The sequence below is a fragment of the Onychostoma macrolepis genome, chromosome 23, assembly GCF_012432095.1.
Source record: "Onychostoma macrolepis isolate SWU-2019 chromosome 23, ASM1243209v1, whole genome shotgun sequence".
NCBI lineage: Eukaryota > Metazoa > Chordata > Actinopteri > Cypriniformes > Cyprinidae > Onychostoma > Onychostoma macrolepis.
Window position 1 is genome coordinate 1,585,014 of NC_081177.1, and position 25,843 is coordinate 1,610,856.

The 25,843-nt window shown below is 36.9% G+C and overlaps 3 protein-coding genes across 3 annotated transcripts in view; all 3 read right to left on the reverse strand.

Moving 5' to 3' along the window:
- Positions 1–1,483: 1,483 nt before the first annotated feature.
- Positions 1,484–3,922, reverse strand: LOC131532237 (ribonuclease inhibitor-like; the record flags this gene model as incomplete). Its single annotated transcript, XM_058763752.1, has 5 exons — positions 1,484–1,921; positions 2,274–2,447; positions 3,269–3,442; positions 3,603–3,776; positions 3,855–3,922. Coding segments are annotated over 5 exons (708 nt in total), but the record flags the coding sequence as incomplete, so codon positions are not given.
- Positions 3,921–8,063, reverse strand: LOC131532238 (ribonuclease inhibitor-like). The gene is made up of 5 exons (XM_058763753.1): positions 7,870–8,063; positions 6,617–6,790; positions 5,423–5,596; positions 5,049–5,222; positions 3,921–4,026 (listed from the first exon to the last, which is right to left on the reverse strand). The coding sequence occupies exons 1-5, from the start codon at positions 8,061–8,063 to the stop codon at positions 3,951–3,953; spliced, it is 792 nt and encodes a 263-aa protein (XP_058619736.1). The 3' UTR covers positions 3,921–3,950.
- A 1,564-nt stretch (positions 8,064–9,627) lies between these two features.
- si:ch73-168d20.1 (NACHT, LRR and PYD domains-containing protein 12) overlaps positions 9,628–25,843 on the reverse strand; it is a 29,149-nt gene continuing 12,933 nt past the window's right edge. The window contains 14 exon segments of the mRNA XM_058762567.1: positions 9,628–11,315; positions 11,666–11,839; positions 12,661–12,834; positions 12,995–13,168; positions 13,249–13,422; positions 14,439–14,612; positions 14,812–14,878; positions 14,881–14,984; positions 16,007–16,180; positions 17,912–18,085; positions 19,355–19,528; positions 19,619–19,792; positions 20,322–22,059; positions 23,538–23,748. Coding sequence (XP_058618550.1) covers positions 11,198–11,315; positions 11,666–11,839; positions 12,661–12,834; positions 12,995–13,168; positions 13,249–13,422; positions 14,439–14,612; positions 14,812–14,878; positions 14,881–14,984; positions 16,007–16,180; positions 17,912–18,085; positions 19,355–19,528; positions 19,619–19,792; positions 20,322–22,059; positions 23,538–23,748 — 3,804 coding nt within the window. The 3' untranslated portion in view covers positions 9,628–11,197.

The window sequence follows — 25,843 nt, forward strand, 5'->3', positions numbered from 1 at the left end:
AAAAATAATAAACAATCTTGAAAACTTCCAAAAACAAACAAACAAAAAAAATCTAGAATGACACCTGAGTGATGACCTAATGATAAACCCAAATAATTCACAACTACAGTGCACGTAAACACACATGAAAAACATTCCAGTTTGTTTTGTCTAAAAATTACATTTACAAAGTGAGCTTTTTTAGTGAAAGTAGATCCCTGATTAATGAAATCATTAATGAGAAAACATTTTATTTTTGACCAATTTAGTTTTATTAGTTTCATATATATTATTTCCATAGGGGCTACAGTATTTTGTACAAATAATCTCAGACATTTTCAAATAAAAACAGACATTTTGACATGTGTCCTCCAAATGAACCCACAACTTAATAAGTTTATACATAAAGAAATTAATTCATTCATTCATCAACTCTAAGCGAGATGCAAAGTTCTTCTCATTTCTACCCAGAAACCATAGCTGTGCCCCTGATTACACAGATGAATTATATCAATGGAATTATTTCTCAGGTATTTTTTTTCCAGCTGATGAACCATAAACATATTGAACACATTGGCAGCAAATCAGAATCAATCCTGCTTTAAAGAGTTTGAGCGTTAAAGCTGCAGAGGACAATTGCAGAATGCTAATAAACAGAACGTTATCGTCCGCTGCGGTGAACACTAATATAGTTATCGTTCCTGGTGTGAACGGGCCTTAACGTTTTTTTTACAGTCTATGGCCTTAATACAGCTCTGGCATATACAGTCGTGGTCAGAATTATTGGTACCCTTGGTAAATATGAACAAAGAAGCATGTGAAAATAAATCTGTATTAACACTTTTCATCCTTCATACAAAAACAAAAAAAAAAATCACAAAATCCTCAACTTTCACTGAAGTAAAACAAATGAAAATGGAGAAAATCTCATTATGAAATGAAAGTCTTTCTCTAATACATTGGACACAATTATTGACACCCTTCTATTCAACAGGTCTATTTTTTCAGTTTGCCAAGATCACAGCTCTCCAATAACGCCTGATGAGTTTGGAGATCACCTGACTGACAAGAGATCAGAGACTATTTTTCTATACAGAATCTAGAATAGAAGTCAATGTGCAATATCAATAGGCCCACATGGAGACGCCAAAAGACCACTAAACATTGAAATGTGCTTGTTCAAAAATACAGTGTTAGCTATCAATACGCTAATAAAATAATCGCTCTTTTCGGATTTAATGCTGATTGGCTAAATTTAAATAGGACGTTTTTTGTTTGTTTGTTTTTCTGTCAAAAACAGAAATATATCGGTTCTGTTCTCTCTATTTGAGTAAATTTGCCGCTGGAATTCAAATGAAAGCTCCAGTGCTCCAAATTTAAAGGTGGGGTATGTATTTTTTTCAAAAACGCTTTAGAAAACTGAGTTGGGGCCGAGCACCAAAACAAACTTGTAGCCAATCAGCAGTAAGGCGTGTCTACTCATGATGTGGAGGAGAGAGCTCAGTGCACAGGACGGACATTAGCCGAGCCTATATAAGTTTATATGGTCAAAAGATTCCTCTTTTTGGTATATAGATAAATATAAGATAAAATATTTTAAGTTAGCTTTAAAAATATGCATATTCAATACTCAATCTATATATATTTATGTCATTAAAGCTCCAAGATGATCTGAAATGGTTGTCAAATAAGACATGTATAGAAAATGTGTATTTACACTTTTTTTTTTTTTTTGCATTCATAAAGAGTAAAAACAAAGACAACATAAAAAGCCTAGATTTAGTTTGACTTTTAAGTTTGGATCCAGTCGATTGGAAAGCAGCGTCACTGTTGAGTGTTCTGGTTATAATTCAGATTGAGTTCCCTTGAGTGTGAAGGGTTTGAACTCAGAGCTGATCTCAGAGCAGCACAGCCGCTCTCTGTAATACTGCAGTGAGACAACCTGCAGAGATGGAGAGAAAATACACTTCATCCAGCATGAGCAAGAGTATTTCTGCCATTTACCGAAATAATAACTGTGAGAAAACACATGGCTTACATAATTAATAATAAAACTGCAGTGATGATAGTAATATTGAGTAGTAATGGTCATAACATGTAAATAATGTGGTGTATGCATCTTGTTGTTTGTATAAAGTAAGTCCAGAGTTTTTCAGATGACATTTCAGTTCTTCATCAGACAGATCAAGTCAACTTCAACCAAAGCTAAAAAATAATAATCTAAATGCATCACCAGGCCTGATTTTAATTTATTGACCGCCCCGATGATAATATAATACAATAAAGTCACTTACTCTAGTTTCTCCAGTTTACAGTGGGGATTCTTCAGAAGAATAGACAGAAGCATCACTCCCGCGCCTCCTGGTTCGTTGTAGTTCAGATTGAGTTCTCTCAGATGAGAGGGGTTTGATTTTAGCGCTAAAGCAAGAGCAGCACAGCCTTCCTCTCCAATACTGCAGCACTCCAGCCTGAGGAGAGGAAGACACTTAGAGATCTCTGTCTAATGGCATTATGTGTAAAAGTCATTCGATTCTTCACCAACTTTGCATTTTTACTTTTGCTTTAGTACTGTACGTCAGTAGGAAATAGTACTTTTACACTTCCAAACAGTCTATTTGCCACGTGTAGTAATCCAGTGTAATTTTTATACACATGTAGATCTGATCAGAGTCAGTACATGTTTAGAGACAGAAAGAACTGAGACAGACTAAATCCATATTCCAAGAACTGTGGAAATATTTCCAAAACACAATAATATATGGTTTTGGTCTTAAGGATCAATATGTATCCAGTTTCTGCAGGTTTTATGACGGTCAATTAAAAAATAAATAAATAAATAACAAATAAGGACCAAATTTAACGGGAGCACAATATGTCAATATTCTTTAATTGTTAATATTTAGAGAGCAGAAAATTAGCTGCATCAGCAACAGCTTCAAAATACAGCTTCCAAAAATCAGAGTTTATGATTAAAACAAGAGCAAATATCTGCAAACAAACTCAGAAAAAGCAACACATTTTCATTCCTCTTTTTTTTATCTAAGCATGAACTCGCTTAGTTTTGTTAAATTTCTTAGAAAACAAAGACGCAAGTTTGCATCTCAAGTAATTGCATCTTAATTTAAGGATGTTTAGTTATTTGTACTGGAAAACAAGAATAAATGACTGAGGAAGATATTAATGTTTAGCTATTTTTGCAACATTTAATGCCATGACTTTATGAATGTAAGACTTTATTTTGCAATAATATCAGAGAATGTAATTTGATGAGTTATGAAATATCACTCACTGTAGTTTCTTCAGTTTGCAGTGCTGATCTCTCAGTAGATTACAGAGTAGATTCACTCCTGAGTAAACCGGTTTACTAGAGTTCAGATTGAGTTCTCTGATGTGTGATGGGTTTGATATCAGACCTGAAACCAGAGCAGCAAAACCTTCCTCACCAATACTACAGTCATCAAGCCTGCAGAGAGAAGGAGAAAAATGACTCAACACTCAAACATATCCCTATATGAGTTGATGCAGTGCATACAGTGCAAGCCACAAATGTTGAAATAGGACAGATTTTTTCATAATGCTCCCTTTAAAATGATTTTTGCAGTCTTTGACACAATAAAACTCACTGTAGTTTCTCAAGTTCACACTGCGGATACTTCAGGAGATCAGACAGCCTCTTCACTCCAGAGTCTCCTGGTTCGTTCCTGCTGAGATTGAGTTCTCTCAGGTGTGACGAGTTCGATGTCAGACCCCATACCAGAGCAGCAAAACCTTTCTTAGCAATGCTGCAGTATTCCAGCCTGCAAAGAGAAAGAGGAAAAACTCTTCATATGGTACTCGGTATGCACACTAGAAGTTTTCAAAATAATATAACTCACTCTAGTTTCTCCAGTTTACAGCGTGGATCCTTCAGTAGATCAGAGAGAGGCTTCACTCCTGAATCCCTGGCTCATTATTGTTGAGATTGAGTTCTCTCAGATGAGAGGGTTTGATATCAGTGCTAAAGCAAGAGCAGCACAACCTTCCTCTCCAATACTGCAGTCATACAGCCTACACAGAGAAGATACAATCAGTGTGAGTGTCTGTGTGTGTGTGTGTGTGTGTGTGTGTGTGCACGCATATATGTGACCCTGGAGCACAAAACCAGTCTTAAGTAGCACAGGTATATTTGTAGCAATAACCAACAATACATTGTATGGGTTAAAATTATCTATTTTTCTTTTATGCCAAAAATCATTAGGATATTAAGTAAAGATCATGTTCCATGAAGACATTTTGTAAATTTCCTACCGTAAATATATCAAAACTTAATTTATGATTAGTAATATGCATTGTTAAGAACTTTTTTTTGCACCGTCAGATTCCAGATTTTCAAATAGTTGTATTTCAGCCAAATATTGTCCTATCCTAACAAACCATACATCAATGGAAAAATTATTTATTTATTAATTTAAATTGACCCTTATGACTGGTTTTGTGGTCCAAGGTCACAAATGTAATGTAGATCCACAATCATCTTCCCAAACTTGTAATGAGAAGCATTTATAAGTTTGATGGTTTAACATTTAAAAATGATTCAAGACAGCCATAAATATTACCATTGGTATTTTAGATGTGATGTAAAATAAAAAATATTCAATTTTTCTCTAATTTTATCTTCTTTTATTTTACAGTGAAATATTACAATAGTAATATTTATTTTGTCCTGAATTAGTCATTTTTATATTTTTTATTTAGTAATAATAATAATAATAATAATAATTTATTATTTAAATATTTATTATTATTATTATTATTATTATTATTATTATTATTACTACTACTACATAGACATCTTGATATATAATCACGAAAGTTTCGTCAAATATTTCACCCTAAATATAAGCACAGTAAACCTGGATTTTTAAAAAATAATCACAATTAGATTGTTTTTCCAAATTGCACAGTAACCACAGTATCACTCTACTGAAATTATATTATATTGTGTGCTATGGGCCTTATGTATGATGATAGTTACAAATTTGGAATTAAAGATATCCTACTTAAAATAATTATATTAAAACATCACTCACTTTAGTTTCTCCAGTTTGCAGTGTTGGTTCTTCAGTAGATCAGACAAAAGCTTCACTCCTGAATCTCCTGGTTTGTTACAGCTCATATTGAACTCTCTCAGATGAGATGGGTTTGATATAAGAGATGAAACCAAAGCAGCACAACCTTCCTCACCAATACTGCAGTATTTCAGCCTGCAAAGAAGAGAATGACTGACATTTACTGCTCAACACAAATTCTAAATTGCTAATGCTGGTGTTAAACTAAGCACAAACATATTAATTTTTGTTATTAATTATTGTTGGCTCTTTGACGAATTGCTATATTGAAAGTCACTTCGGATAAAAGCATCAGTAAATACATAAAAATAATATGATTAACTATCATCACTTACTCTAGTTTCTTCAGTTTACAGCGTGAATCCTTCAGTAGATCAGAGAGAAGCTTCACTCCTGAATCCCCTGGCTCATTATTGTTGAGATTGAGTTCTCTCAGATGAGACGGGTTTGATATCAGCGCTAAAGCAAGAGCAGCACAACCTTCCTCTCCAATACTGCAGCACTCCAGCCTGAGGAGAGAAGGACACATACAGATCAGCACTCAAATTCTGCAGGTAAAATATAAGGATGAGGCGGGAAAAAAATTAACATTAAGATGCACTTCATGTTGGACGACAAAAAAATAATAGATAAGTGATTTGGGAACCAAATAAAGATGTACAAATGTAGGCTGTTGAAGCTAACAGTGCCTACTTTGAGAGAACATTTGCTCCAACATTCATATTTATTGGCTACTAGAAACGCCACCTTACACATGGGAAAGGGAAGTCGTGGCCTAATGGTTAGAGTGTCGGACTCGTAATCCAAAGGTTGCAAGTTCAAGTCTTGGGCCAGCAGGGATTGTAGGTGGGGGGAGTGAATGTACAGCTCTCTCCACCCTCAATACCACAACTGAGGTGCCCACTGCTCCGGGTGTGTGTGTGCACTTTGGATGGGTTAATTGCAGAGCACAAATTCCGAGTATGGGTATATAGTACAGACTTGCTATTGCCAATAGATACACAGACATGCTGCATGAACAGGCATAATGTATATAAATACCTATGCAGGTGGAGGTGGAGGGATTTAGGTAAACTGTAGAAAACTAGTAGCTATTTCACATTTCTTATTGTTGGTCTGTCTCTTGGTTTGAGGAGCAACTAGGTTCTGCAATTTGCCACCATTTTTGGAGGATATGTCTTGTTCATGTTTATGAACATGTTCATTTCTTTCAATGTGTTATATACAATTTTTCAACAACTAAATGTTGCACAAGAGTACCGCATCTTACACCAAAAACAAATGTACACTTCGCCACACCTCCACACTCCTTGTGCAACACATCAAGAAAACAATATAAAATGAAAATGAGATACATTTGGTATTATGCTAATATAAGAATTATGCTAATATAGAAACATGGCCAAAATATTTTCAATCCTACAGTGCAATATTGTTCTTGATACATGTAAAAATTGTATACAGCACCTTTAATGTAACTGTTGGTGATGTTATGCATTTTGCATCCCTAAAAATGAATCATCACTTACTGTAGTCTCTCCAGTTTACAGTCCAAGTCTTTCAGAAGGTCAGACAAAAGCTTCACTCCTGAGTCACCGGGTTTGTTCCAGCTCAAATTAAGTTCTCTTAGATGTAATGAGTTTGATATAAGAGATGAAACCAGAACAGCAAAACCTTCCTCTCCAATTCTGCTATCATCAAGCCTGCAGAGAAAAACACCTCACACTTGAGGCTTTTTGATGCCAAACTTTCATATCTGCTGTGAATATTCAGTGTGAACAAGATTTTGAATAGAAACACAATAGGGACATTCACACTGAGAACAAACATTTGCCTGTTACAATGTTTTCTGTGGTGATCCAACTCAAGTTTAAATTTAATTCTATAATTTATACTAGGTACACTGAATAAAACACCGGATCTCACAAAGCTAGTCTAGACTAAAGTAATTCACCTCAAAATGAAAAGAAATACATTTCAGTATATAAAACCATTACGATTTTTGCATTGCAACATTCTAAACAACATAACAAGTGATAACTGTAACTGTGTTTTATATATTTGTTTAAAATAATGAGTTAACCCTTTAGGCGCCAGGTTTTTTTTGAAAAAATGCTGGATTTTGACATCAAGATTGCAAAAGCTTGTAGCTTGAAAGGGTTTAAAGATAGAGATCTACTGTAAATTAGAAAAACGTTGGGCATGACCTAAAGTTTATGTGGGGTGTAAATATACTCATCTAATTTGCATATTATGATGTCATCAGGGGGCGGTCCTCTTGAATTTCATAATATTCAGGAAATAGTAGATATTGAATTGATATTTGAACTTATTTGCATGTTTTTTTTAGGATTTTTTTGTCTTTTTATCCTCATTCCACATGATCAGGAAAAGAGGAAACCAACAATAAAACAGGAGAAAGTACTAAATTATTACTATATTACTATACTATGTGTAAAACGCATGTGAACAGTAGCCTACTTTTGATCAGTTCATCAGTAATATTCAGGAAATAATAGATATTGAATGGATGTTTGAACTTATTTGCATGTTTTTTTTTTTTTTTTGTCTTTTTATCCTCATTCCAAATGATCATGAAAAGAGGAAATCAACAGTAAAACAGGAGAAAGTAGTAAATTATTACTATATTACTGTGCCATAGTAAAATACATGTACCTATTTTTTATCAGTTGACCAGCTATCTGCCCAATCAGGTATCTAGGTGACAGTTTATAGTTCTTGAGAGTATGGTACCTCTCATTGCATGGCACAGCGCACAGACCTGCCCCACACTGCACCTGTACTGTCTTCCGGCGGCCCTTTGGTAGCGATCAGAAAAAAGTCGCAGTCTGGCCGACCATCAGCAACGCGATGCCTCCTATGGACACTAAAACCACGTCCACCCCTGCCACCCTCATCCCGTTGGGCAAGGCTCGAAATTATCACTTGATGGTGCTTTGTGAACACTCTCGCCATTTACGGCGGCGCCATTGCGCATGTGAAGATGTACCAGGAGATGCGCGATCATTAGATGGCCGATCGTCATTTCCAAAGGCAAATATTCCCCTTCAGAGTCAGAATAGGCGAATAACATTTGCAACACGTCCTCACAGTACAACTTTTTATTAGCCATTTGGCGATTTTCTCACAAATCTCACAATTTACTCAGACGCTAAGAACTGAACTGCTTCCGCATTAATGACACGATAGCTCACTTGCTCTGCTATTTCCTCGAACAATTTTGGTCTAGAATCGTTAAAGTTGTTCAAATGAATTCTTAGCAATGCATATTACTAATCAAAAATTAAGTTTTGATATTTTTACAGTAGGAAATTTACAAAATATCTTCATGGAACATGATCTTTACTTAATATCCTAATGATTTTTGGCATAAAAGAACAATTATAAGAATAATTTTGACCCATACAAAGGAAACATGAACATAATCAGGAGGAAAATAGTGTCGCGAGCTGAAAAGAGCTATTTTATAGATACCGTTGTTATATCACGTCACATTAATATAATCTTATACAATCTTTTGATTTGAAATGATTTGTTGCAGATTTGTTGATTTTCCCAAACCGGAAGTGCCTCCCATAATTTAAAACGCAGTAGGCTCCTTAGGAAAAAAAGTGGATACAGAGTGCATAAAGCTGCATACTCATTTTGTGTCTCTTATATTTATATAAATATAAAATGAGATGTTTTATTTGGTACCGCCTCTGAAACCACAAGCACTTATCCTCATGCATAAAAGTTTACATCGTCTTGATTTGTAATGCATAGAGTTTCCTTCTTGAGCATCAGTAAATGTTTGCAGCTTTTGTAATAGTTGTGTTCGAGTCTTTCAATCGTCCTCAGTGTGAAAAGATGATCTCAAAATCATACAGTCGCTGCTGGAAAGGGTTCAAATGTGCAGAATATGCTGGAAAACCAAAGAATGTGCAGGAGCTGGAGGATTTTTCTGAAGAACAGTGGACAGCTGAACTGTTCAGGACAAACAGAGATTCATGAACAACTATCACAAAATAATAATAATACAAGAAGATATACACACTATCAGAAGAACCAAAAGGATTTCAGAATGTGTGTCAGTTTAGCTAATATTTTGTCTTGTGGAATGTACAGTACTAAACAACAACAATAACATGCCATTTTTATGATCCCTCTTATTTGAAAAAAACACCTTGCAGATGCTGAGGTGGGTGCAAACTTATGCACTGTCCTGTTTTACAGTGGGGTTTAACGTTTTATGTCAAAAAAAAAGTTATAGAAAATCAGTAAACAGAGGGAAATATGCAAAAATAATAAACAATCTTGAAAACTTCCAAAAACAAACAAACAAAAAAAATCTAGAATGACACCTGAGTGATGACCTAATGATAAACCCAAATAATTCACAACTACAGTGCACGTAAACACACATGAAAAACATTCCAGTTTGTTTTTGTCTAAAAATTACATTTACAAAGTGAGCTTTTTTTAGTGAAAGTAGATCCCTGATTAATGAAATCATTAATGAGAAAACATTTTATTTTTGACCAATTTAGTTTTATTAGTTTCATATATATTATTTCCATAGGGGCTACAGTATTTTGTACAAATAATCTCAGACATTTTCAAATAAAAACAGACATTTTGACATGTGTCCTCCAAATGAACCCACAACTTAATAAGTTTATACATAAAGAAATTAATTCATTCATTCATCAACTCTAAGCGAGATGCAAAGTTCTTCTCATTTCTACCCAGAAACCATAGCTGTGCCCCTGATTACACAGATGAATTATATCAATGGAATTATTTCTCAGGTATTTTTTTTCCAGCTGATGAACCATAAACATATTGAACACATTGGCAGCAAATCAGAATCAATCCTGCTTTAAAGAGTTTGAGCGTTAAAGCTGCAGAGGACAATTGCAGAATGCTAATAAACAGAACGTTATCGTCCGCTGCGGTGAACACTAATATAGTTATCGTTCCTGGTGTGAACGGGCCTTAACGTTTTTTTTACAGTCTATGGCCTTAATACAGCTCTGGCATATACAGTCGTGGTCAGAATTATTGGTACCCTTGGTAAATATGAACAAAGAAGCATGTGAAAATAAATCTGTATTAACACTTTTCATCCTTCATACAAAAACAAAAAAAAAAATCACAAAATCCTCAACTTTCACTGAAGTAAAACAAATGAAAATGGAGAAAAATCTCATTATGAAATGAAAGTCTTTCTCTAATACATTGGACACAATTATTGACACCCTTCTATTCAACAGGTCTATTTTTTCAGTTTGCCAAGATCACAGCTCTCCAATAACGCCTGATGAGTTTGGAGATCACCTGACTGACAAGAGATCAGAGACTATTTTTCTATACAGAATCTAGAATAGAAGTCAATGTGCAATATCAATAGGCCCACATGGAGACGCCAAAAGACCACTAAACATTGAAATGTGCTTGTTCAAAAATACAGTGTTAGCTATCAATACGCTAATAAAATAATCGCTCTTTTCGGATTTAATGCTGATTGGCTAAATTTAAATAGGACGTTTTTTGTTTGTTTGTTTTTCTGTCAAAAACAGAAATATATCGGTTCTGTTCTCTCTATTTGAGTAAATTTGCCGCTGGAATTCAAATGAAAGCTCCAGTGCTCCAAATTTAAAGGTGGGGTATGTATTTTTTTCAAAAACGCTTTAGAAAACTGAGTTGGGGCCGAGCACCAAAACAAACTTGTAGCCAATCAGCAGTAAGGGGCGTGTCTACTCATGATGTGGAGGAGAGAGCGCTCAGTGCACAGGACGGACATTAGCCGAGCCTATATAAGTTTATATGGTCAAAAGATTCCTCTTTTTGGTATATAGATAAATATAAGATAAAATATTTTAAGTTAGCTTTAAAAATATGCATATTCAATACTCAATCTATATATATTTATGTCATTAAAGCTCCAAGATGATCTGAAATGGTTGTCAAATAAGACATGTATAGAAAATGTGTATTTACACTTTTTTTTTTTTTTTGCATTCATAAAGAGTAAAAACAAAGACAACATAAAAAGCCTAGATTTAGTTTGACTTTTAAGTTTGGATCCAGTCGATTGGAAAGCAGCGTCACTGTTGAGTGTTCTGGTTATAATTCAGATTGAGTTCCCTTGAGTGTGAAGGGTTTGAACTCAGAGCTGATCTCAGAGCAGCACAGCCGCTCTCTGTAATACTGCAGTGAGACAACCTGCAGAGATGGAGAAAATACACTTCATCCAGCATGAGCAAGAGTATTTCTGCCATTTACCGAAATAATAACTGTGAGAAAACACATGGCTTACATAATTAATAATAAAACTGCAGTGATGATAGTAATATTGAGTAGTAATGGTCATAACATGTAAATAATGTGGTGTATGCATCTTGTTGTTTGTATAAAGTAAGTCCAGAGTTTTTCAGATGACATTTCAGTTCTTCATCAGACAGATCAAGTCAACTTCAACCAAAGCTAAAAAATAATAATCTAAATGCATCACCAGGCCTGATTTTAATTTATTGACCGCCCCGATGATAATATAATACAATAAAGTCACTTACTCTAGTTTCTCCAGTTTACAGTGGGGATTCTTCAGAAGAATAGACAGAAGCATCACTCCCGCGCCTCCTGGTTCGTTGTAGTTCAGATTGAGTTCTCTCAGATGAGAGGGGTTTGATTTTAGCGCTAAAGCAAGAGCAGCACAGCCTTCCTCTCCAATACTGCAGCACTCCAGCCTGAGGAGAGGAAGACACTTAGAGATCTCTGTCTAATGGCATTATGTGTAAAAGTCATTCGATTCTTCACCAACTTTGCATTTTTACTTTTGCTTTAGTACTGTACGTCAGTAGGAAATAGTACTTTTACACTTCCAAACAGTCTATTTGCCACGTGTAGTAATCCAGTGTAATTTTTATACACATGTAGATCTGATCAGAGTCAGTACATGTTTAGAGACAGAAAGAACTGAGACAGACTAAATCCATATTCCAAGAACTGTGGAAATATTTCCAAAACACAATAATATATGGTTTTGGTCTTAAGGATCAATATGTATCCAGTTTCTGCAGGTTTTATGACGGTCAATTAAAAAATAAATAAATAAATAACAAATAAGGACCAAATTTAACGGGAGCACAATATGTCAATATTCTTTAATTGTTAATATTTAGAGAGCAGAAAATTAGCTGCATCAGCAACAGCTTCAAAATACAGCTTCCAAAAATCAGAGTTTATGATTAAAACAAGAGCAAATATCTGCAAACAAACTCAGAAAAAGCAACACATTTTCATTCCTCTTTTTTTTATCTAAGCATGAACTCGCTTAGTTTTGTTAAATTTCTTAGAAAACAAAGACGCAAGTTTGCATCTCAAGTAATTGCATCTTAATTTAAGGATGTTTAGTTATTTGTACTGGAAAACAAGAATAAATGACTGAGGAAGATATTAATGTTTAGCTATTTTTGCAACATTTAATGCCATGACTTTATGAATGTAAGACTTTATTTTGCAATAATATCAGAGAATGTAATTTGATGAGTTATGAAATATCACTCACTGTAGTTTCTTCAGTTTGCAGTGCTGATCTCTCAGTAGATTACAGAGTAGATTCACTCCTGAGTAAACCGGTTTACTAGAGTTCAGATTGAGTTCTCTGATGTGTGATGGGTTTGATATCAGACCTGAAACCAGAGCAGCAAAACCTTCCTCACCAATACTACAGTCATCAAGCCTGCAGAGAGAAGGAGAAAAATGACTCAACACTCAAACATATCCCTATATGAGTTGATGCAGTGCATACAGTGCAAGCCACAAATGTTGAAATAGGACAGATTTTTTCATAATGCTCCCTTTAAAATGATTTTTGCAGTCTTTGACACAATAAAACTCACTGTAGTTTCTCAAGTTCACACTGCGGATACTTCAGGAGATCAGACAGCCTCTTCACTCCAGAGTCTCCTGGTTCGTTCCTGCTGAGATTGAGTTCTCTCAGGTGTGACGAGTTCGATGTCAGACCCCATACCAGAGCAGCAAAACCTTTCTTAGCAATGCTGCAGTATTCCAGCCTGCAAAGAGAAAGAGGAAAAACTCTTCATATGGTACTCCGGTATGCACACTAGAAGTTTTCAAAAATAATATAACTCACTCTAGTTTCTCCAGTTTACAGCGTGGATCCTTCAGTAGATCAGAGAGAGGCTTCACTCCTGAATCCCCTGGCTCATTATTGTTGAGATTGAGTTCTCTCAGATGAGAGGGGTTTGATATCAGTGCTAAAGCAAGAGCAGCACAACCTTCCTCTCCAATACTGCAGTCATACAGCCTACACAGAGAAGATACAATCAGTGTGAGTGTCTGTGTGTGTGTGTGTGTGTGTGTGTGTGTGTGCACGCATATATGTGACCCTGGAGCACAAAACCAGTCTTAAGTAGCACAGGTATATTTGTAGCAATAACCAACAATACATTGTATGGGTTAAAATTATCTATTTTTCTTTTATGCCAAAAATCATTAGGATATTAAGTAAAGATCATGTTCCATGAAGACATTTTGTAAATTTCCTACCGTAAATATATCAAAACTTAATTTATGATTAGTAATATGCATTGTTAAGAACTTTTTTTTGCACCGTCAGATTCCAGATTTTCAAATAGTTGTATTTCAGCCAAATATTGTCCTATCCTAACAAACCATACATCAATGGAAAAATTATTTATTTATTAATTTAAATTGACCCTTATGACTGGTTTTGTGGTCCAAGGTCACAAATGTAATGTAGATCCACAATCATCTTCCCAAACTTGTAATGAGAAGCATTTATAAGTTTGATGGTTTAACATTTAAAATGATTCAAGACAGCCATAAATATTACCATTGGTATTTTAGATGTGATGTAAAATAAAAATATTCAATTTTTCTCTAATTTTATCTTCTTTTATTTTACAGTGAAATATTACAATAGTAATATTTATTTTGTCCTGAATTAGTCATTTTTATATTTTTATTTAGTAATAATAATAATAATAATAATAATTTATTATTTAAATATTTATTATTATTATTATTATTATTATTATTATTATTACTACTACTACATAGACATCTTGATATATAATCACGAAAGTTTCACAAATATTTCACCCTAAATATAAGCACAGTAAACCTGGATTTTTAAAAATAATCACAATTAGATTGTTTTTCCAAATTGCACAGTAACCACAGTATCACTCTACTGAAATTATATTATATTGTGTGCTATGGGCCTTATGTATGATGATAGTTACAAATTTGGAATTAAAGATATCCTACTTAAAATAATTATATTAAAACATCACTCACTTTAGTTTCTCCAGTTTGCAGTGTTGGTTCTTCAGTAGATCAGACAAAAGCTTCACTCCTGAATCTCCTGGTTTGTTACAGCTCATATTGAACTCTCTCAGATGAGATGGGTTTGATATAAGAGATGAAACCAAAGCAGCACAACCTTCCTCACCAATACTGCAGTATTTCAGCCTGCAAAGAAGAGAATGACTGACATTTACTGCTCAACACAAATTCTAAATTGCTAATGCTGGTGTTAAACTAAGCACAAACATATTAATTTTTGTTATTAATTATTGTTGGCTCTTTGACTAATTGCTATATTGAAAGTCACTTCGGATAAAAGCATCAGTAAATACATAAAATAATATGATTAACTATCATCACTTACTCTAGTTTCTTCAGTTTACAGCGTGAATCCTTCAGTAGATCAGAGAGAAGCTTCACTCCTGAATCCCTGGCTCATTATTGTTGAGATTGAGTTCTCTCAGATGAGACGGGTTTGATATCAGCGCTAAAGCAAGAGCAGCACAACCTTCCTCTCCAATACTGCAGCACTCCAGCCTGAGGAGAGAAGGACACATACAGATCAGCACTCAAATTCTGCAGGTAAAATATAAGGATGAGGCGGGAAAAAAATTAACATTAAGATGCACTTCATGTTGGACGACAAAAAAATAATAGATAAGTGATTTGGGAACCAAATAAAGATGTACAAATGTAGGCTGTTGAAGCTAACAGTGCCTACTTTGAGAGAACATTTGCTCCAACATTCATATTTATTGGCTACTAGAAACGCCACCTTACACATGGGAAAGGGAAGTCGTGGCCTAATGGTTAGAGTGTCGGACTCGTAATCCAAAGGTTGCAAGTTCAAGTCTTGGGCCAGCAGGGATTGTAGGTGGGGGGAGTGAATGTACAGCTCTCTCCACCCTCAATACCACAACTGAGGTGCCCACTGCTCCGGGTGTGTGTGTGCACTTTGGATGGGTTAATTGCAGAGCACAAATTCCGAGTATGGGTATATAGTACAGACTTGCTATTGCCAATAGATACACAGACATGCTGCATGAACAGGCATAATGTATATAAATACCTATGCAGGTGGAGGTGGAGGGATTTAGGTAAACTGTAGAAAACTAGTAGCTATTTCACATTTCTTATTGTTGGTCTGTCTCTTGGTTTGAGGAGCAACTAGGTTCTGCAATTTGCCACCATTTTTGGAGGATATGTCTTGTTCATGTTTATGAACATGTTCATTTCTTTCAATGTGTTATATACAATTTTTCAACAACTAAATGTTGCACAAGAGTACCGCATCTTACACCAAAAACAAATGTACACTTCGGCCACACCTCCACACTCCCTTGTGCAACACATCAAGAAAACAATATAAAATGAAAATGAGATACATTTGGTATTATGCTAATATAAGAATTATGCTAATATAGAAACATGGCCAAAATATTTTCAATCCTACAGTGCAATATTGTTCTTGATACATGTAAAAATTGTATACAGCACCTTTAATGTAACTGTTGGTGATGTTATGCATTTTGCATCCCTAAAAATGAATCATCACTTACTGTAGTCTCTCCAGTTTACAGTCCAAGTCTTTCAGAAGGTCAGACAAAAGCTTCACTCCTGAGTCACCGGGTTTGTTCCAGCTCAAATTAAGTTCTCTTAGATGTAATGAGTTTGATATAAGAGATGAAACCAGAACAGCAAAACCTTCCTCTCCAATTCTGCTATCATCAAGCCTGCAGAGAGAAAAACACCTCACACTTGAGGCTTTTTGATGCCAAACTTTCATATCTGCTGTGAATATTCAGTGTGAACAAGATTTTGAATAGAAACACAATAGGGACATTCACACTGAGAACAAACATTTGCCTGTTACAATGTTTTCTGTGGTGATCCAACTCAAGTTTAAATTTAATTCTATAATTTATACTAGGTACACTGAATAAAACACCGGATCTCACAAAGCTAGTCTAGACTAAAGTAATTCACCTCAAAATGAAAAGAAATACATTTCAGTATATAAAACCATTACGATTTTTGCATTGCAACATTCTAAACAACATAACAAGTGATAACTGTAACTGTGTTTTATATATTTGTTTAAAATAATGAGTTAACCCTTTAGGCGCCAGGTTTTTTTTGAAAAAATGCTGGATTTTGACATCAAGATTGCAAAAGCTTGTAGCTTGAAAGGGTTTAAAGATAGAGATCTACTGTAAATTAGAAAAACGTTGGGCATGACCTAAAGTTTATGTGGGGTGTAAATATACTCATCTAATTTGCATATTATGATGTCATCAGGGGGCGGTCCTCTTGAATTTCATAATATTCAGGAAATAGTAGATATTGAATTGATATTTGAACTTATTTGCATGTTTTTTTTAAGTTTTTTTTTGTCTTTTTATCCTCATTCCACATGATCAGGAAAAGAGGAAACCAACAATAAAACAGGAGAAAGTACTAAATTATTACTATATTACTATACTATGTGTAAAACGCATGTGAACAGTAGCCTACTTTTTGATCAGTTCATCAGTAATATTCAGGAAATAATAGATATTGAATGGATGTTTGAACTTATTTGCATGTTTTTTTTTTTTTTTGTCTTTTTATCCTCATTCCAAATGATCATGAAAAGAGGAAATCAACAGTAAAACAGGAGAAAGTAGTAAATTATTACTATATTACTGTGCCATAGTAAAATACATGTACCTATTTTTTTTATCAGTTGACCAGCTATCTGCCCAATCAGGTATCTAGGTGACAGTTTATAGTTCTTGAGAGTATGGTACCTCTCATTGCATGGCACAGCGCACAGACCTGCCCCACACTGCACCTGTACTGTCTTCCGGCGGCCCTTTGAGCGCGCGCGATCAGAAAAAAAGTCGCAGTCTGGCCGACCATCAGCAACGCGATGCCTCTCCTATGGACACTAAAACCACGTCCACCCCTGCCACCCTCATCCCCGTTGGGCAAGGCTCGAAATTATCACTTGATGGTGCTTTGTGAACACTCTCGCCATTTACGGCGGCACCATTGCGCATGTGAAGATGTACCAGGAGATGCGCGATCATTAGATGGCCGATCGTCATTTCCAAAGGCAAATATTCCCCTTCAGAGTCAGAATAGGCGAATAACATTTGCAACACGTCCTCACAGTACAACTTTTTATTAGCCATTTGGCGATTTTCTCTCACAAATCTCACAATTTACTCAGACGCTAAGAACTGAACTGCTTCCGCATTAATGACACGATAGCTCACTTGCTCTGCTATTTCCTCGAACAATTTTGGTCTAGAATCGAAGTACTACATGTCTGCCATCTAGTGGTAGGGAATACAAATGAGATACTACACCATATTAGGAACTACAGTCTGTTTAATGAAGTATGATGTCTTGTCGCAATTTTGCGACTTTGGCGCTTAGAGGGTTAAGTTTGTTAGCACTAATGATAAAATATTACCCACTGTAGTTTCTCTAGTTTGCAGTTTGGATCCTTCAGTAGATCAGAGAGAAGCTTCACTCCTGAATCCCCTGGCTCATTACTGTTGAGATTGAGTTCTCTCAGATGAGAGGGGTTTGATATCAGCGCTAAAGCAAGAGCAGCACAACCTTCCTCTCCAATACTGCAGTCATACAGCCTACAGAGAGAAAACACACTGCTTACATATATATTTATATAGCTCAACTGTTACATCCATAGGGACAAATATTTATTAATATTTTTAATATTATTATTGTTCTTGAATTTGTTTCACTGTTGTTTACAAAGGTGTGGGTGTGGTTGAATGCCCCATGTCTGTTCAGCATGAACTGTTGATGGATATTGTTCCAGGTTGAGATTGAGCAAAAGGTATTGTGGCTCTTTTGTTCTGAGTGATTTTAAATACTAGCCTGTGTGTTAAGAGGGATGCTGTAGGGGTAGAGTGCCTTTTTCTTTTTATACTGCTCTTTGCCTCTGTTTTTGTACAGCAAGGGAGTTGAGGGAAGTTGGCTGTATATTTATTCTATTTTATTTAAGGTTAGTTAGAGTTCCTTCTTAAATTAGTTTTGTTTGTTATTTTAGGCCTTGATCTCCCCTGAGCCTTTGCTCCCATTAATATTATATTCATTTCTGTTTTGTAAATAAAATTAATTCTTTTTGTGCATATATCATCTGGTGTCTTTTTCACTTTGGGACAGAGGATTGAAGTGTGTTCTCGCTGTTCCTTATCTCGTTAATTTTTTACTCTTTGTTACTTCCCCTTTTGACCCCTAGACGCTTAGGGGAACATAACAAGTGGGGGCTCATCCGGGATCACACAGTCATTCAGCAGCGAAAATTGAGTAATGAGCTGCAAGTGTGTGAGCATTAGAATGAGTGATATTGTGCATGAATGTACGACTAATGTAGAGTGAATTTCATAATTTACATCTTGCAGAATCTGCAAAACATTTCATTTAAGTTGGTCAAAAAAGAAGTAAGTTCATGCTTAAAATGAGAAGAAATGCTAATGTAATTATTTTTAGAATATTACCAACAATAATTTAGATGTATTAACTTCATGTATGATTTTTGTGTATTTGTAAAATAATGTAAGAAAATGACTTAATAAAGCGGTTCCCAATCCCAGTCCTCACGTTCCCCCGATCTGCCACACTTTAATGCCCTTTGTATGGATCATATACACTTGTTTCGAACTGGAATCATGGCGGAATATCCGGTAATGTCCACTTCGCAGGGTACTTATGGTCGAATAGTACAAACGCCGCACGTGATAAGAAAAGCATACAAAATGTGCAGAAGTACAAAGTGTACAAAGTTTGTATGCTTTTCTTAAAAGGGGCGCAAGCACTGGGATTGGGAAGCGCTTACTTAATATATCAAAGAAAATATGAAGCAGAAAGATAGATTTGATAATATCACTCACTGTATTTTCTCTAGTTTACAGTGTGGATCTTCCAGTAGATTAGACAAAAGCTTCACTGCTGAATTTCCTGGTTTATTGGAGTTCAGACTGAGCTCTCTCAGATGTGATGGGTTTGATATAAGAGCAGAAACCAGAGCAGCACAACTTTCCTCTCTAATACTGCAGTTACACAACCTGCGGAAACACAGAGATGAAAACAATGTAATAAAAAAGTGAAATTGGAATTATTAATGGATTCAAAAAACAACTTATAAAAATACTTACTTCAGTATCTCCAGTTTACAGTGAGGACTCTTCAGTCCCGCAGAGAGAAGCTGTACTCCTGACACCTGGAGGTTGTTGTCACTGAGGTTCAGCTCTCTTAAACTGGAGGAGATCGAGTTGAGAGCGGAGGCCAGGGCTGAACAGATCTGATCTGTGAGATTACAGCCCCTCAGACTGGCAAAGAAAAACATGCCTTAATCTCCAACAGCAATCAGTATGGGTTTACATGGATGCAAACTTAACCATTTCATATAATCAATTAAGGCCCTATGTGGTTCAATGTGGCTCTTAATATGGCTCCAAGAATAAATAGTTAAATTGTACACATTTTTCACATTGGTTGAAAACCAAATGTGGGTCACTTTGCATTCAGTTAATACTTTTTTTAAAAAGTGGAACATCTAAATAAGAAATAATGTAGAAATGTATCTTGTTTCTATCTTGTTTCCCTCTAAACAATTTCATACAACGTATGTTTGAGTTCCATAAATATTATTTTGTGTGCCTGTAACTCAAGAAGTATTAAAGATATCTCAACATCCTTTTATATACTGGTTCCTTATAAACATTTATTTTGTAATAATTTTTAAGGCTCCGGTTGGACCTGAAATATGCAGGATGGTAGCTCTCCAGGAGCAGGGTTGGAGACCCTTGCTTTATACAAAAGTGAGTTAAAACAGGCTTGCAAATTTAATATACTCACTCTGCTTTTCTGGAAGCTTTGACCACTGGCAGTAGCCTCAGAAGACACTCATCTGACAGGTCATATTGCCTCAGTTCAAACTCATCCAGGTCCTCCGCCGAGTTCAGCAGCACAAACACCAGAGCTGACCACTGGGCCGGAGAGAGTTTGACTCCAGAGAGGCGATGGGTGCCTCTACTGCTCAGGTATGTTTGGACCTCCTGCACCAGAGACTGGTCATTGAGCTCGTTCAGGCAGTGAAACAGATTGATGGACTTTTCCGGAGAGGGATTCTCTCGAATTCTACTCTTAATGTACTCAATAATTTCACATGGATCCTGGGAGCTTCTCGTCATTGTGAATAATCCCCGTAGAAGAGTCTGATTGGACTTCAGTGAAAGCCCCAGCAAAAAGCGAAGGAAGAGATCCAGGTGTCCATTCTTGCTCTGCAAGGACCGGTCTACTTCACGCTTCAGAAAATCTGTCATTGAGGAATTCTTGTGCTGCCGAGCAAAGGAAAGGAACTTAAACAAGGCAGCGAGAAACTCTTGAACACTCAGATGCACAAAGCTATACACCTTCTCCAGCTTTAGCCCAAACTCTTCTCTAAATATCTGGGTACAAACTCCAGAGTACATGGATGCTTCTTGGACATCAATGTTGCACTGTTTCAAGTCCTCCTCGTAGAAGACCAGGTTGCCTTTTTCCAGTTGTTGAAAAGCCAGTTTCCCAAGTGACAGGATGCTCTTTCTGGCCTGCTCAAGATCTACTTCACATTTCCCATCATACTTTTGGGTCTTCAGTTTGGTCTGAATGATCAGGAGGTGTGCAAACATTTGAGTGAGAGTCTTGGGAATCTCTGTACTCTTTGCTTCACCTAATATTTTCTGAAGAACAGTGGCGGAGATCCAGCAGAACACTGGGATGCGGCACATGATGTGAAGGCTCCTCGACGATTGAATGTGTGTGACGATCCTATTGGCCAGATTGTGATCTTTTATTTTTCTCCGAAAATACTCAGCCCTCTGAGGGTCTCTGAACCCTTGTACCTCTGTGACCCGGCCGACAAACTCTGCAGGGATCTGATTGGCTGCCGCCGGTCGCGTGGCGATCCAGATGAGAGCAGAAGGAAGGAGGTTCCCCTTTATGAGGTTGGTCAACAGCACGTCCACTGAGGCCGATTTGGTCACATCCCACAATATCTCATTGTTCTGGAAATCCAGAGGAAGACGCCACTCATCCAGACCATCGAAAATGAAGATGGTTTTATAGTCATCATATTGTATAGGTTTCAGTTCTGTGAAAAAACAGCAAAGAAGCTCCATCAGACTCATCTGTTTCTCCTTCATCAAATTCAGGTCTCTGAAAGGAAGCGGAAAGATGAAGTGAACGTCCCTATTAGCATTTCCTTCGGCCCAGTCCAGAACAAACTTGTGCACTGAAGCGGTTTTTCCTATTCCGGCAACACCTTTGGTCAGCACCATTCTGATGGGATCGTCTTGTCCAGGTAAGGATCTGAAGATGTCATTACATTTGATTGGTGTTTCCTGAGTCTCTCGACCTCTGGACAATGAGGTCTCAATCCGTCTCACCTCATGCTCATTGTTGATGTCTCCAGTCCCTCCCTCTGTGATGTAAAGCTCTGTGTAGATCTCGTTCAAAAGTGTTGCGTTCCCTTGATTTGAGACTCCTTCGCTGATTTTCTGAAATTTCTGCTTCAGTCTGGATTTCAATTGTTGTTGACTCACTGAGATCAGCTCTGCAATATACAACAGAAACAATATTTATGCTGCACAGCAATATTCTAGAAACATCCAGAAAAGCCTAGCAACCACCCAGAACACTCTAGCAACTATCTATAATGTACAAACTTCAAGCTTTTAAAACCTTAAAAGCTTTTTTTTTAGTCTTAAATTTGTCTAACTTGCAGCTTGTTAAACTATTATCAAGTGTAGCGTTAGTTCTGGCAGGTCACCTTAGTCAAGCTCGCATCAGCTAACTCTTAGCTGATCCCCATCTACCTATAGGAATACGACACCCATCTAAGCATTCATAAATAAGGTCCCTCAGTATTATCAGCAGTTTTCGCATTGCTCAATAGCTAATTAGCCTCATCCATCCCCAACTCCTCCTCTGTCAGTCAAGATTCAGCCTTCTGATACTCCTTTGAATCAGACTAATTCTAAAATGTGTACATAAAATTATTGAACTTTAAAGATTTCTGCAATACATTTATGTTGTTCTGTTCTGTTTACCCTGGGGGATTATCGCTGCTCTCCCTGCTCTCATCCATGCTAGGCTGCATGGATGTGCAGGGAGTTCTTGCCCAGAACAGAACCATACCGCCAATCCAAACTGTATGCTAATTGTCAGTCATCTTTGACGATAGTGGTCCTGACAGAATTAAACTTTCAGGCTAGGATTTCTCAAGCCAACATCAAAGTTTGTCTACAAACTGTAATATCCGATTTTAGTTGAAATCTGAAATTGCTGTAAGCAGACATCACTGGACCATTAATGGAATAGTTCAACCTTTAGTTCACCTAAAGGTTGCGAGTTCGAGTCTCAGGTCCGGCAGGAATTGTAGGTGGGGGGAGTGAATGTACAGCGCTCTCTCCCCCCTCAAAACCACGACTGAGGTGCCCTTGAGCAAGGCACCGAACCCACAACTGCTCCCCGGGCACCGCAGAATAAATGGCTGCCCACTGCTTCAGGTGTGTGTTCACTGCTGTTGTGTGTTCACTGCTGTGTGTGTGCACTTTGGATGGGTTAAATGCAGAGCACAAATTCCGAGTATGGGTAACCATACTTGGTCACATGTCACGTCACGTCACATCAAAATGAAAATTCTGTCATTAATTACTCATGTCGTTCCAAATCCATAAGAAACACAACTTAACACATCTTTGGAACACAGCTTAAGATATTTTTGATGAAATCTGAGAGCTCTCTGACCCTCCACAGACAGCAACGATATTACCACGAATCAACACACAGAAACGTAGTAAGGACATCGGTAAAATCATTTTAATTTGTTTTTCCGAAGATGAACGAGTAATTAATGACAGAATTTTATTTTTTGGGTGAACTAACCCTTTAAGAATTAAATAGAAAAACGACAAAGCAAATTGCATGCATAATCAAGTAACAGACACAATCAAAATTAACAATTCAACAAATAACGCTCACCACAAATGAGCAGCAAGAATGCTAGAGAGTTTGAAAGCTGGCTCTTACTGGTTTGTAGCGAGTTAGCGAGGTTTGGCTGGTTCATTTTCTGCAGGACATGAAGCATAATCTTCAGAACTGCCTCGCTCACTCGGCTCTGCCCTTCATCCACCTCCTCCTCCTCCTCTCTCACAGAGAATGCTGGGCAATCTGGGTTCAGCAGTTTCTTGAATCTTCTCAGCTCTTTCTTCATCAAAGAGATGCATGTGTCCTCGAGCTCCTGAAATCAGTGTTTAATCACAGTGAACATTCAGATGCCCAACTTCCATCAAAGAGTGAAGAGAACAATGCACAGAAGTTTTAGTACACTAATGTCACTATAAAGCCGGGCTCACACTGTGCGATTTTTTAAAAGTCCTTTACGATTGTACTTGTCAGACTGCACGAATATGATGATCATGTCACACTATGGGATCTCAACTGTCATTAATGTCAGACTGTACGACAGTCAAGACAAGTTAAAAACGGGTGCGTGCAAGAAAACTTGTCCGGAGTTTTACATTATCAACCCATAAACGTCCAGTGACTGCGAACTGCATTGCATGTGGGACCGAAATGTTGGCTGTCATGAAAATTATATGAACGGCGGCAATACCGGCATATTTAAGAAGAATAGTGTATGCAGCTCTACACATCCACATGAAAACAGTGGCGCAACCAGTGTTTATATAGAAAAGAAACATATCAGATGAATTCCGTGAGTGGAGGACGGGAGCGCTGGAGTTTATGGCGGATATAAGAAATCTCTAGCATTAATTCTGCTCATAGCTTGCCTTGAAAAACGGAGACAGTTTGACATTCATCGTAGGGGTAGTCACACTGCAGGTCTGTGCGCCAAATCTTCTGACACCGCCAGAATTTCGTCGAAAGGTGAAATTTGATCGCAACAGCCATTAATCGGCTGTCGGTGAACATGTCAAACCAGCGATCAAAGACTACAGATTTTAGCCTAGGATTATAGGAATCTTTTAGCATTTTCAAAATTTGTCTCAGACGACCAAATTGTGGCCAAAATCGCACCGTGTGAGCCGGGCTTAACACAACTCCTGCTAAGAAATACTGAAGGGAACTGACTCTTGTGGATGATGTTTATGAATTTATATACACTAGATGAGTCTAATAACACGCTGGTAAAAAGCTGGTAAAAGTGCATTTGTAAACTCTGCAAAAAAATGAGTATTACATAAAAAATACTATTATTTTATAGTACACTTAAAAAGTACAATGCTAATATTTACATTTTCATATTCATTTTTTTTTTTTACCATTTTATGTTTTATATGAATTCATGAGTTAGATATAATAAATAGGGTAAAGTTTATGCATATTTGTTGTGCTGTCCGAGGGGAGAGCTCTGAGCTCGGAATTTGGCCTGAACCCAGAGTACCTCCCAAAAGCAACTGAGCAATGGACAGCCGCTTGATGAATAGACTAAACCCCCAAAAATGCGCTCCAAAATTTGACGGCTTGGCGTTTTGTGAAGAAGTGCTTTGACCAGGATGGTCCATGCAACCTCTGACGGGAGCAGCTCACAATGCCGGGCAGACAGGTCCTACTAGCCAATGGACGAGGATCAGCATGCTTTGGGGAGCCAGATTGGGAGGGCTCACAGATAGAGATAGTTCGATAGATGGTTTGATAGATAGGTGAGAAATATTCACTGAAGCCGATAAGTAATTTTTTGTTTTTACATTTTTATTTTTTTTTTAATTTTCAGATGTGGAGGTATCAGCAACGCTGTCTGGAGCATTTGCAGACGTTGAAATTGTTGCAGGGCTACCTGCTGTCTGCAAAAGACAGAGCATCTAAAATCTAATCCTATAAAATCGTTATTCGTGTTCGTGGTTGCAGGTCTTGGCATGTAGCTGGTGGATTTGACTGGGGTTGTGTCAAGGTAGGTTTTGGGTTTTGTTGGTGTTCATGTCTTTTGCTTTGTGTTCATGCTCTTAGTTTAGGTTCCTGGTTTGTCATGTGTTCCTTGCTACTCAAGTGGTCATGTCGTGCTACCATTGTCTGTGTGTTATGTTCTGATTGGTTCATTGTCTAGTCATGTGATTTTGCCATGTGGTCCTTGTTCATGTGTATTGTTTCTATTGGTTGTCTTAGTCATGTGGTTTTCAGTTCTGGTAGTTCATTGGTTACTGTTCATTAGTTCTGTCTTCTCATTGTTTGGTTCTTGTCATGTAACCCTCATTGTTTGATATAAGTAGCCCTCATGTTGCCTTTGTTCTCTTGTCTAGCTTCGAACTGTGTAACCTGCTGTTGGTGAATTTGTGTTTCTGTTTATGCCGAGTCTGTTCATGTTCAAGGCAAAT

Excerpts from the sequence above, each read along its gene's own strand:
- LOC131532238 (XM_058763753.1), bottom strand. The coding sequence starts at position 8,063 with ATGGCGAGAGTGTTCACAAAGCACCATCAAGTGATAATTTCGAGCCTT. Across the intron at positions 6,791-7,869 it reads ACAGGTGCAGTGTGGGGCAG|GCTTGATGATAGCAGAATTG; the intron begins GTCTGTGCGCTG and ends TTTTCTCTGCAG. Across the intron at positions 5,597-6,616 it reads TGTAAACTGGAGAGACTACA|GCTGGAGTGCTGCAGTATTG; the intron begins GTAAGTGATGAT and ends TTCTCTCCTCAG.